Genomic DNA, 12,912 nt, shown 5'->3' on the forward strand with positions numbered 1-12,912 from the left:
TGTGGTATGTAGATGCAAAGCGGTATGGAAATAATAGGTAATAGATAGTTAATGTAATTTGAGAGTTGCACTGAACTGGACACTGAGCTGGACACTGAACTAGACGAAGAGGAAGTAAGGTTCAATATTCAAAAGTGTTCTTTCTCGATTACTTATGATTACTTATCGTTGTTTTGTTTCTATCTACTATAGTTACTAGTAGTATTACAGCGTACCTGCCTAGAAGAGAAGAAAGAATCTAGAAGGAAGGAATTAGAGTTCGTATGACACATGTAGTTAATATCATTGATGTAATGATGGTTGGTGGTTCTTTCTCAAAGCTACAGTACTTCAAAGTATTGTACCTGTTTAGGAACATAGGAACATATTGATGCTTAATCCAGGTATCCCCCCGTTGTCTTGATCAATGTTACTAACAATGTTACTAATAATAGGATCAGTCATGATGAAAATGTACAGTACTTTGCTACATACGGTAACATACTATGTACCTAAACATACATACCCAGGTTACCTAGTAGTATTATATTGTACAATACATGTCAATTCTTAAACCTTCTTCTATCCAGATCGCTCGCAATTTCCGATCTTGCAGTTATTTATTTCTAGAACACATTTTCATCGTCCGTCTTGGCCGCTTTTTCGTCTCTACTTTTCCTTTACAACGTCATTTCAAACAAGGACCGACAAGTGGCTCGGACGTCTGAAACCCCCCTGGTCGCGCCCTAGAAGCAAATTTCGTTCTTCCAGAAGCAGACCTCATGAACAATGTGCATAACTGCTATGTACTCTTTTAATTGCTTAGAAACAGCGAAACACGTTACGTTCATGCGTGAGCTCCATACTCGACACTCCTCTCTTTCAGCTCTGCGTCTATTGTCGTGACCATGTCCAACCAGCTTCCAAGTCCCACTATCCATTGGGCCTCCCGCTTCAATCGCATTGAATCGCGCAATATTACGATGTCCTTAGGGCCGGGATCTAGAGAATTGGGACCACTTGCTCTCCATCTCTGGTCCCTTTCCTCAGGAATCTGGAGGCTAATAATCCCCTAGTACTAGACCGCAATACTAGGACGCTACCGCTTGAGATGAACAGAACAATAATACAGCAACATTGGATAGCACTACTTCGAGTCACTTGACACGTAGCTAACTACACTACCTACCCAAGGTACAGACGGTCGGTCAAGGCAATAAAGCAGGCCGAGGAAAGAATGCCAACAAAAACTTCTCACAAGTTCGAGCATTCACTCGAGCTGTCGAGGTCAAGGTCCCTAGTATGGCCCAATTCGTCTATTCCGCCAAGTTTCCCCTGCCCCCATATCTTCCCGCTTGGTGATCCAGGTATCATCGTCATATCTCCCGAAACGTAAGTCTGCCAATCTGTGTTGGTCCTTTCCTTGCAATTCTCCATCTAATTATCCTTGTACTTACCACGTACGTACATACACTACACACCTACATATGTATATACATATGTACTTACATACTACGGTGTGCCCTGGCACCTTTCGACATTTTGGCTCACATAGAAACCAGGTTTCGGTAGACATGGGTGTCGTGACTGAGGTCGTGACCAGAGAGCCAGATTGCCTGGAGGTTCCGTTCGTTAGTGGATTTAGTGTCATGTTTCCCTTGTATTTTTGCTCGGCAATCTATCCAGCGCGTTCAGTGGCTACTGACAACCTTACCGATTCCCCTGGCCCTATGGCGTGTCAAGGATCAAAGCTCTCCTTATTATAGCCACCCCAGTTCCAATATATCCCCTCCAAGCGGACGAGGAAGACAGCAATGTGCCATTCCTTCCCAACTGGCCAGCAGCCGAGCATGGGCGCACCATCTGTACACGTACAGTATAGTACATACACCCAGTCAACCAGCATTCTGACCCTCCAGTGGTAGCCACTGCTTTGGCTTGGCCTCTCTAGGTGAGAAAAAGGTTGAGCAGGGGCCTTTCTGTCATGAGTCTGGGTGTGGCCCACCTCGATTATTCGCTTGTCATGCTCTAGAGACACTGCCCAACTGCGTGGTAGGGCCTGTTTCAGCTTTTCTATTTCTCCATTAGGCGGTCTTGTTTTGTGTTCTTCTATGCGTTTTCCAGACGTTCCTCTCTGTGGATTACCTTGACCTTTGATAATCTTGTTTGGGGCATAGCTAGTCCAGGGTCACAAAAGTGAGCTGTACCTCTCACCCTGTCACCCTGTCACCCTGTCAGTGAACAGAGTACCTCACCCGTTGTGGGTTGTCGTTGCCCCAGTTGCATCATAACCTCCGGCTGGGGTATCTTCTAAATCCGGCAAGCTGACCATAGCATAAGATCACCAAATTATGCTACCGTCATCGCCAGACGAGGTAACCGAATCTCCACACCAGTTCAGGAACGATACTTGTCTCGCACGCACATGGCAAATCAGGTCAAGTGCTTTAACCTGTGGATGAAAAGAGAGATAGTCTAGGTTGTCTAAGTACTTGCGGGTCGTTCCCAAGCTCGTCCCTGCCTGGATAGAAACGAGAAAGAAGATCAGACGATATAATGCATCCCTTGCCCGCTCTCATTCATTTTCCATTTTGACATTCTGTCACCATATAATAGACTAGCTAAGGAATCCAAGAAAAAAAAAGGACTGCTCCCCATAATCACCAGGCATAGGTGGTAATGAGCTGTTAAAATCTGCGCGGGCTGTCCCGAACTTGATTTTTATTCCTTTTTTGGCTTACGGGAATTCGCTGCCCTACCAGACAGACGATCTTACCTTGGACAGCACATACAACCAACACTACAACATCCCGCATCTAACCAGCTCAACGACGACCACCATTACCATAACACATGAACCTAACAACTGAGCGAGTAAGTGCTCAGTCTACTAATTCCCCAACACCAAACCTAATCCGACAAGACGGGCGTCACCATCGATTATACGCGCGAAACCAGTACTTCCACCTCACAATCACCCGCACGTCAGCAGCCTCGAGGGGCTCCAGTCCATCAAATTCTTTCTATACAAACTCCGGCGACCGTCCAGAGCGGTTCGCTCTGGCGGAACCCATGTATCGAAGGCACACTGGCGGGCAACTATCGAGTAGGACCGGACTACAATGTCGATTACTCCCCTCAAGAATCGCATCCGGGCGAGCAGGGTCACACTTCACACGCATACGACACACATCACCATCGGGGAAATCCAATGCAGCACACGGGACACGGGAGCTTACATGAGCAATCACAGTCGCACTCTCATCACAGCATGTCGCAACATCACCCCGCTCACCATCACCAGATCCTTATGGATCCGGCGCATCTCGGCAGCCATCCGGCTGCTCGACATATGAGCCATCAACCTTCTCACTACGCCCCAACGCCGTCGCCCCATGCGGTAGTTGGTCCATCATTGTACTCGGCAATGACACCCACTCAGCCCCATAGTGCCGGAACGAAACGTAGCCGCCCTGACGACCTGGACTTATCGGTCCCTGGTATGTCAGAACTCGATCAAGGCGACCTCGATAGTATGCATTCTATGGGCGCCCCATATGCGCAACCTCCTGGTGCAGCACCAACTCACCATCACCATCGGCTACCGGATCAGGGACCGCCTACTAAGATGATGAGACGCGAAGGAGATGTGAGCATAGGGATTGCTGGAGGCGCACCGAGTGTAGTAGGACAAGTTGGAATGCCAGCTCCAGCGCCGAGACCAAGGGGACCAAAATTAAAGTTTACGCCGGAGGACGACGCGCTTCTCATCGATTTAAAGGAAAATAAAGCCTTGACATGGAAGCAGATTGCCGATTTCTTTCCTGGGCGCTCTTCGGGTACTCTCCAGGTTCGTTACTGCACAAAGCTCAAGGCAAAAACGACCCAATGGACAGACGAGACAGTAAGTTCTCCTTAGTTTATATATATATATATAAAGCAATCTACTTGGAGCTTCTGGAATATAGATGTTAACTCAAGGAACTACAGGACCAGAAGCTCCGAACCGCGCTTCAAGATTACGAAAACGAAAAATGGAGGTTCGTGTCCAATAAAGTTGGCCCCGGGTTTACTCCTCAAGCTTGTCGAGAGCGAGCTACACAACTCCTTGGAGGGGAGGTCGGAGAGGTTGGAGAGGAGAACTTATAGCAATCAGCGTCTCCGCCGGGAGTATCAGCTCCTAGGCCCGGGGACACCATATATCCGCAACAGCTTCAAGGATGACGAGCTTATAGAGAAGCGCACGGCCATCACCGATTTCTCGAACATTAATGGCAGAGAATGGCATACATGATTTAGCATGATTTAGCCTTGCTATCAAATGCCAAAACTACCCGTTACCGAGTATCGTGGCTCACGAGCTAGAGTTTGGTCATGATTATTATCAACTCTCAGCAGTAACGAACAAACGATTATTACTCTAACGGAATCACCGATCAACAACTCGGAACACACGAGGCTTACGCCTTCCTATACTTATTTTTACTTTGTTTCTGGATATTACTATCACCAATCGACCTCTGTACAACAACAGTAATGGGTGGAGATCTACATAACCTACTCTGTGAAGCCAGAGTAGGGAATTATTTAATATTAGAGATACCAAAGAACCACGACGGTCATGCCAGTAATATTTGACATTTTAACGACAAAACTATAGAGAACATGGAGAGGAATGAAGGCAACGGGGGGCAATTGCGTTGGAATTATTGTTTATTTGATTCCCAGAATACTCCAGTCAATACATATTTACACGCGTTCAAGATAATGGAACACATCTACTCTTTGTTTTCCATTTATCTTTATTTTTCTATTTTCTATATCCCCCTCCCCCCCTTTGGACTTGACCATGGTGACTGAGCTCTATCTAAGAGGAATGGGTGGGTGTTTGGATAATACGAAAAGAGGGCACGACAGGCTCTTGGACGTTGACCGCAATTTGGCAGTGGGCTCAGGAAAATTGGGAACGGAAGATCCGAAGGAGGGTTGAGATGGAAAATATAGCAGAGATACCCCGGACGAAGCATACATAGCAGGAGACGGAAGAGTTGCGTTTTGTGTGCATTCGGGAACCAAGCCTAGCTCTACTAGGCATTACGTTTCAGTCAAAAGTTCCTTCGAAACCCCATTCTGGCGGGTAAGGAAGGGGACAATAGCAAGACAGTTGGAGCGAATCAGAAACAAAGCCTTCGAAAAGCCGACGACTTTATTGAACATGGGGCCGTATAAGACTTTTGAAAAATAAAGAGGAACTAGGGGGGGTTCAAGGGCGATGTGGTGAGCCCAAAAAAGGCTTCCGTACACGATACTTGATGGTCGTCTAGGTAGGTGGGTAGGTTAAGTACCTAGTTACCTACTTAACTTTTGATCTATTACCTAGTAATACATAGAGTAATACAGTAGGTATGTAATTACAGCCAACCAGACTCACCTAGGTATTACCCTAGGTATGTATTACCTGTTACATCGCGACAAAGTTAGTTTGAAGATTTTCCTTTGAATCTCGTACGGATAAGGGATCGTGTTCCCTAATGGCAAACTGTGTATATATTACCAGCCACTTATTTGTATGTGCACGGGGCTGCCCCCTGGTATGTTGGGCGTAATACATCCATGGATCTAACCGATTCTAACGTGATGTGGCTCCTACCTCTACCAACTCCACAAAAACAACCGTTATTAAAAGGATGTGAAAGATGTCATAATCTTCATGTTTACCTGGTAGACATGTAATCTGCCCTAGATGGGTAGTCTAGCTGTTCTTGGAGACATATATTAATTACAAACTCTGTGGATGAGCAAGACTTTGTCGCAAGCAAAAAGCGGGAAGACACAAGAGACAAGGAATCACGTTTCCTACTGAACGATGCAGAGTACCTACAATGGTGTTGATGTTTGAATTTAGAAGCACAAATTTCTCAGGTTATGTCCTACTTCACCGCTTCACTCTAGTAGTATGCCTACTGTAATAGTAGGTACGTACAACCGTGCCAGAGAAACCCCTCCCTCATGGTTGTCGTTAACGAGCTATAACAGGTACCTACAACATACTGCCTACATACCTATCAGCATATCTATCTACCTATTTACGGGCTAGCTTTTAACTATCAGTAATATAACAGCTAACGACGGGGAGGATAAGGGTGTAAAGGGAAGAGAAATGGAAGGGTATACCGCACGTTCTGATCTAGGAACTTCGATCTACAGTGCCCTTCGACATGCATATTAAATCACGCCGGCTCTTGTTGCTTCTGGGGGTGGTGTGGCCTTCACTGGCGAGGTTTGCCACCGAGCCCTTGGATTGGCCTGACAAGGTTATCAACTTGTGTGCGTCTGTGTGTGCGCTGTCATTGTCACCATATATCACGGCTGCGATATAACCCCCCCTCCCATCCACCTTCTAGGTTCTTATGAGCTTTCCCCCTACCTCTGTCCTCCCCTCCAATGGGATCTTCTTGGCTTCGAATGCCCCTGGCACAAGACGCGGTGCGGTGACCGTGGGGAACTAGAAAAGACTCGAACGAATAGATACTGTTGGTTGGACAGTGAAGGCAGGTTGTCTCACGTAGATTCGACTTACACGTACATGTGTATTCGCGCCTTTTCACACACACTCACACGAACTTGCACTGCCAGCCTATCTACTTAATTAGGAAGTAAGTTAGTTGGGAAGTTAGGTACTTGGGTTACTGGTAAGACGCGACATAATCTCACTTACCTAACGTCTCTTATTCACAAAGAGGGATTTTTCTCGTTTAGCCATACTTAGCTATACACGTTGAGAGGATGCGGCACTAGTCGATGACTAGAAGAGCAATACAGACCTAAGACACGGCGGTATAGCATGAGAACTCGGCCGGATCCCCTGATCTAGAATCCCGGCCGAAGAGCTAAGTACAGCTAAAGCTACCTATCAGCTATGTAGCGCCTCGGCCAAGTTTTTTGTTTGGTGGTAACTTCCAAGGTTGTCATGCAAGTTTCCCGCTCGCAGAAAGCAACGTGATGTCGTCTTGCGGTGAGCAGTGACAGCGGTGTTTTGCATATGGCGGCAGCCGCCATCCTTTCCATGTTGGTAATAGCCATATGTACCTAGGTAGGTAGACTACATACGTATTGTACATACATAGTAGGTAGTATAGTGATAGTGGTAGCCAGGTACATTGCCCAGGTCGAACGCATGATGCATTCAATTTCATGCTTTGCCTAACCGTAGCATTTCATACCGCGTTTTCGACGGAGACCCAGGTACACACACACGTGGTACTAGGTAGGCACTATATGCTGTACCTAAGTAATAGTATGTAAGTATTGTAGGTAATAGGTATTAGTAGGGAACCACATAGGGATGTAGTCATAGGTGATCCCAGAATCCAGTCTGCTTTGATGAGATTTGGAGTCAACGTTACTATAGTTGGCTCATGTTCATTTGGGATAAATAGGCATTACCAAAAAAGAGAACCAACGAACCGAACCCATGTTATTTAGAACGGGTCAGAAAACAAGTTTGTATACTATTCCATAAAGGAAGAAACCAGCAAATTCGTTCACAATATACTATGTAGAAGATAAAGACAGGATTGTTGCTGACCATTCGGCCAGCAGTCATCCGTCTGAATTTTTCGATGATATCTACATATGTAGACAATTCTTAGAAAGGATGAAACATTATATTACATACATACACTACCTGTAAACACGTACATAATAATAGCCCTGGAGGTAATAGAAGTCCTACATGTAGAACAAGTAGGTACCTACCAATGGATATGTAATTATGTACCCTGTCACTGTGGACTCAACAAGATCTCCAAGACCAATTTCTATCTTGGCAGACAGGCAAGTTGAGGTACATGCTAACCAAGATGGATGTAGATGGTTTTGATTTACCCGTCGCGTACCGTGCCGTCCTTTGCTGCGAGTGCTGACGTGGTTTTCTTCTTCTTCTATTATTCTGCACATAAACAAACCCTTCCCCTTGTCGGCCCCCCTAACTAAAAAGAACGAAAAATTGGAAAGAATTATGGCTACCGAACCAGCTAAAGTGCAAGATATTCCAGCGGTGTGGGATCTCGTTTCAACTGCCGCTGCTCGCCTTACAGTGAGGGGAGGGGGCCCCCTAACCATTACCTAGGATTATGTACCCACCCCTGCTGCTGCTGCTGCTGCTGCTGCTTGCTTGCTTGCTGCTGCTATGGGAAGGAAACGCCATCCGCCAAATGTTAGGAGAATTCTTTTCTTTTCTTCCCTTTCCCTTTTTTCTCTCGCTCTATCCTTCGTTGCATGAAAAGCGAATCTACAAATGAGATGAGCGTGGGTTAAGATAGGTCCAGATCGGGTGAGCCAGCCTGCCTGCCAGCCAGCCCAGGCTGCCAGTCCAGCCCGTCCTCGGCAATGCAAAGCATTCACATTGCCACTTGATTAGCGTTACATACACCAGTTACTAGGTACTACACAGCTACCTAGAACCTAGTATTTACTGCATATGTAGGTGAGTTAGATACGCATACATACACTAGTAACTACCTAGCACATACCTGAACAGGTACACACAACTTGAACCAGGTCCCATCTAGGCCTCGCGTATGTAAGGCAAGGCAGGTGAGTAGGTAGGCATGTATGGTATGGTATGTATGTGTAGGTAGGTAGTTAGGTAGTTCACATAAACACACAAGACAGATCAGATGGAGCCGAAGCTCGGATCTTCCACGATCACCACTCCCTTCCCCTTCCCTTCCCGTTTCTACCCCTCTCCCAAGATAAAAAAGAATATATAAAATGTGACAGATATATATCCGATTTGGCCCTGGCGCACAAGCCCGATTCCGATCGATCCGGATCTTCCGTGTCAAATAGCGGGAGCACGGGAGATTCTTGGCTTTTCTTTTCATCATTTTTCATTTTTTTCTACGTCGTATCATGTTTTTTTGATTCTGTTTCTTTGCTTCACGGTTCATCCCTAATGTTCATAAATTTCCGGCTCAACAACAAGAGACGGACTCATGTATGATCAGCATTCCAATTTCTAAAGATTTGAGTTTCTTCTCTCTCTTACGGCACTCGCTCAAACCGCTTTATGCGAAATGCGCTCGAAATGCGCTCGCGACTCGCTCGCTTACTTAATTACACGCGTGTTGGGAGGGACCGCGTAAGAGCCGCGTCTGATCACCAGCCGGCTCGGCAAACCGAGGCCGGGATTTGGTAAGGAGAAAAGCCGTTTGATGCGTAGCGATGCGATGCAGCTCATTCGAACTTGAATTGAATCTTTAGACATTGCTGTTGCTGTTTCGGTGCTCTTTCTTGCACCAGTATTGCCGCAAGTTTGCAATTGTTAAATTGAGGCTGAAGAAAGGAAGATGAAAGAAAAAAAGGGGGGGGACTCTCCATCCGAAGAGGTCGTGTGTGTTACGTGATTGGAGGACGATTTGGCCGCGCGTGATACTCAGGAAAGGGGAAATAGGAATAGTAGATATATCTAGGTATGAATAGAGTCTTGGTGTTGATTAACCACCTTGGTACCTATCATTCATCCTTGAGGCTGATCGAATACACTATTTCACCTGCATTTTTGAAATCAATGTCGAATAGTTTACCTAGGTAGGTAGGTAGTATATTGACTCGGGTTTTGCAGTGTCCAATCGGAGATTTCTCTTCAACCTCGTCATTCGATTCGCAGGACCTAACATTAGTATTATAATAACTAGTGTGACTATAGGTTATAATATATAGATTATAGTATAGGCATAACTATTATTTCGGTATCGTGAAACATTCTATTAGCAAAGTGATTCTCTTTGCAGTCAAAACCAAGAACCTAATTTGTCATGTTCGACTTAATAGGTAGGAACTAATAGGTATATACCGAGTAGTTAAGCACCTTGGTCGAGGAAGATCCAAGACTTCAACCACAGAACAGTAGGATCGGTACAATGCCTAAGGAACCAACAGGGAATTGCTTAGGTTCTACCATCGTGCGTACATTACTTGGTGATCAAATTTCGGATCCTGGCAGAAGATCCAGAGTGCACCGGGGGTGGTTTATCGATGTTTTAGCCCTTGTGATCGATGAGATAGATGGGTCTGAGCTTGTTCGTCCAAACTTTGCAGAAAGGTCAAGCTCAGATTACATACCTAAGATGCTAAGATGTGTGTTAGCAGCCTTGCCGTTATTTGAGGTTTGGCCCGCGTGTTGACCTCTACACGTGTTCCGGAGGCATATTGGTAAATCAGCGCTCATCAGGCAACGGAGTCCCGCGGAGTCCTATTATGGCCATTGAGGCCCAATGGGCGAGGGTGGTGGTTTGACAGGTGAGACAAGTTCAGGGGGTTGGAGGTATCTCATCCAAGTAATCAGTACTCGTACGCCTTCATCACATAGTACAGCAGGCATGTACCAACATAGGTGTGTACATACATACAAAGTTCGCAATGTCCAAGTAGGGTAGACTGACAAGTTCGAAAGTCTGGATTGTGGGGAGGGGGGGTGTGATGACCCTGTCGTCGACGCCCTATATCGTCCTTCTATTATTGAACCGCCACGCTTCACCAAACGGCAAGCCAGATTGCAACCCGGGTCCACGAAAAGGCTCTCGGAATCCTGATTCCCTGAACCTACCTGCAGATGGCGAGAGATTTTCTCAGCGACTAAGATACCGCCAACGAGAAGAAAGGATGAGGGAGGGGGGGAGGGTTTGTTGCAGCTGCAGCTGAGCAATTGCATATTCAGGTTAATGCGATCACTATGCGGTGAGAATAACTATGCCCCCCCATTACCAGTCAAGTACGATGGATACCGGGTCGGAAAATCTGTTAGTCAGCCATCCGCAGTGATGGAACCTTGATCGGCGAGTGAGGAGTCTAGGAGTTTATGCGTGAGCAGAGAACGAGAACAGGACAGCCTTGCTTTTCTTCATCACCCTAGAGTTGCCGAAGAAGCCCATACATATAATTGGATACGCTTGCGTGTCGCCTCTGTCGAGGGCCTATCTCCATACAATGTTTCAGATGGAGGGGGGACGTTTTTGTGGTGTATGAGTCTTTATCCCTTGCAGGTGTAAGCAATGGCAATGCTGAGGAGGTATATTCTTCCCGTGGAGGCAATTGGCCATCCTCGAGATGTACCTACGGTTTCATAAGTTCATCCAATGTAAGCCAAGATTCCCCGGTCTACTACCTATTGGTCGGGTTAGTGATGGTACGGTATCTGCAGTTATGTACGTGCCGTAGGTGGTGCTTGATAGACCGGCGTATCAGGGGCGGGATAGGGAGCGGAACTGAGGTGAACTCCTCCGGGCGTAGTAGAAGTATACTTAGCATACTAGATCACAGAATAGGCACTTTACTGATTAATCTCAGTGACATATTTATCTGTGAGATGGTACATGTACTATATTTCTGATATACCGTTCAATGATTGTAAAATCTCAAAGGGTTCATAGCACTAGAACCCCCCCCCTATTCCTGTCGTGATAGATAAATATACCAATACTCTTACGCGGAATACCGCAAATACACTAAGTGTAAAAATTAGAACCCCTTGGTTTCTGTATATTTCCTGTTGTATATTTCCCCTTGTCAACAACCCAATCTTACATTTCGGTGTACTTAAATATGTAATTAAAGTAGCAGTAGAGATATCACCTCAATGGATATTGTCACTCTTTGGCTTGCTGCCCGACTTCGAACACACTGTCTAGATTAAGACTTGGGATATCCTCACGCGTGGGTCTCAGGCATTATAGTGATTCTACCATGTCTTTACTTCTTCTAAAATCTCGTAGGCGGTAACTCCACTGCTATCGGCCGCGGCCGACTGATATACACCACCTAAAGATGAGGTCCATGCATATTATTTACAGGTGTTATGCTTATACCTAGTTATATCTATCCTAAACGCTTGTCAAAAGTCTATACGGGGAGCTATCCGGGGAGCTATCCGGGGAGCAAGCTGGAACGGAGACGACTATATGTATATGTAGCCTCCATAGTCTCCGGGGAGGTGTTAGAGATCTCCGCGCAACAACGATGTTATTCTGCTTCTTCTAGGTTCCGCCTCGTGACAACGGTGAAGTATACAACACAAAATATCATAGTGATAGATATTATTGAATTATCCATCATCAACCCAGTCTTGTAGGTTAAGTACCTACTATCATATTGGATCTGTGGATTTCTGTAATGCAAGTAGAACGGTAGCTTCGTTATTACCTGCGGGGAGAACTACGGCCCCATATCCGGGGGTTTGCGGCTCTAACCAGTATTCGGGTGAGGGCCTAGATGTAGTTTGTAAACTCAAATTGGACGTCACCAATACTCGTCGTTACTGTGTGAAATCTTCATATTCGTGTAAGTAATCTTCGCTGTATATCGGCATACAAACACCGCGATATCAGGCACGTTACGAACCTTATAATCACGGAATAGGGTTGTTTAAGTTCTCTGTTCACATACTACCTACGGTTCCTTCGTATATATGATAATATCAAACTTCGTGAGTCTATTGTATCGGGAAGCTTTACTCGGAATGGAGAGACGATTATATAGAGGGAATACCATATTACAACACCAACCCCAAGAAAACATTATAACTTGGCCTAAGGTATGATTCTTGTTAGAGGCTCAGAGACTGTATAATTAGGCAGCCTGTGTTGTTATGCTCCTCTAGGCTTTATTACATGGGTAGAGAGAGAGAGAGAGAGAGAGAGAGAGAGAGAGAGAGATGCCTATCTAGGTACATAGCACGACAGCTCGTAGTTGGAACCTCTGTGCTACCGCTGAATTACCCCTGAACATATTGTATTAAGCAAGTCGAGGATACCACAAGCTTCCAAGAGCATCGATCACGTTGGTTTAAAGGCACGAATGCCGAATATGAGTTATCATGGAATTAAGGTTGAAGTGACCCATGGCATATATCACCTATGCAATACTTGAATG

At 45.7% G+C, this 12,912-nt stretch overlaps 2 protein-coding genes across 2 annotated transcripts; both read left to right on the forward strand.

The window, feature by feature from the left end:
* Nucleotides 1-2,522: 2,522 nt before the first annotated feature.
* Nucleotides 2,523-4,462, forward strand: GGS25DRAFT_125277 (uncharacterized protein). The gene is made up of 3 exons (XM_049256175.1): nucleotides 2,523-2,853; nucleotides 2,903-3,883; nucleotides 3,970-4,462. The coding sequence occupies exons 1-3, from the start codon at nucleotides 2,833-2,835 to the stop codon at nucleotides 4,126-4,128; spliced, it is 1,161 nt and encodes a 386-aa protein (XP_049120150.1). The 5' UTR covers nucleotides 2,523-2,832; the 3' UTR covers nucleotides 4,129-4,462.
* Nucleotides 4,463-7,825: 3,363 nt separating this feature from the next.
* On the forward strand, nucleotides 7,826-8,711 carry GGS25DRAFT_476006 (uncharacterized protein). Its single transcript, XM_049259760.1, has 2 exons — nucleotides 7,826-8,461; nucleotides 8,514-8,711. The coding sequence occupies exon 1, from the start codon at nucleotides 8,115-8,117 to the stop codon at nucleotides 8,280-8,282; it is 168 nt and encodes a 55-aa protein (XP_049120151.1). The 5' UTR covers nucleotides 7,826-8,114; the 3' UTR covers nucleotides 8,283-8,461; nucleotides 8,514-8,711.
* The last annotated feature ends 4,201 nt before the right edge of the window (nucleotides 8,712-12,912 follow it).

Source organism: Hypoxylon fragiforme, assembly GCF_022984875.1.
Source record: "Hypoxylon fragiforme strain CBS 206.31 chromosome Unknown GGS25scaffold_2, whole genome shotgun sequence".
Classification (NCBI taxonomy): Eukaryota; Fungi; Ascomycota; class Sordariomycetes; order Xylariales; family Hypoxylaceae; genus Hypoxylon; species Hypoxylon fragiforme.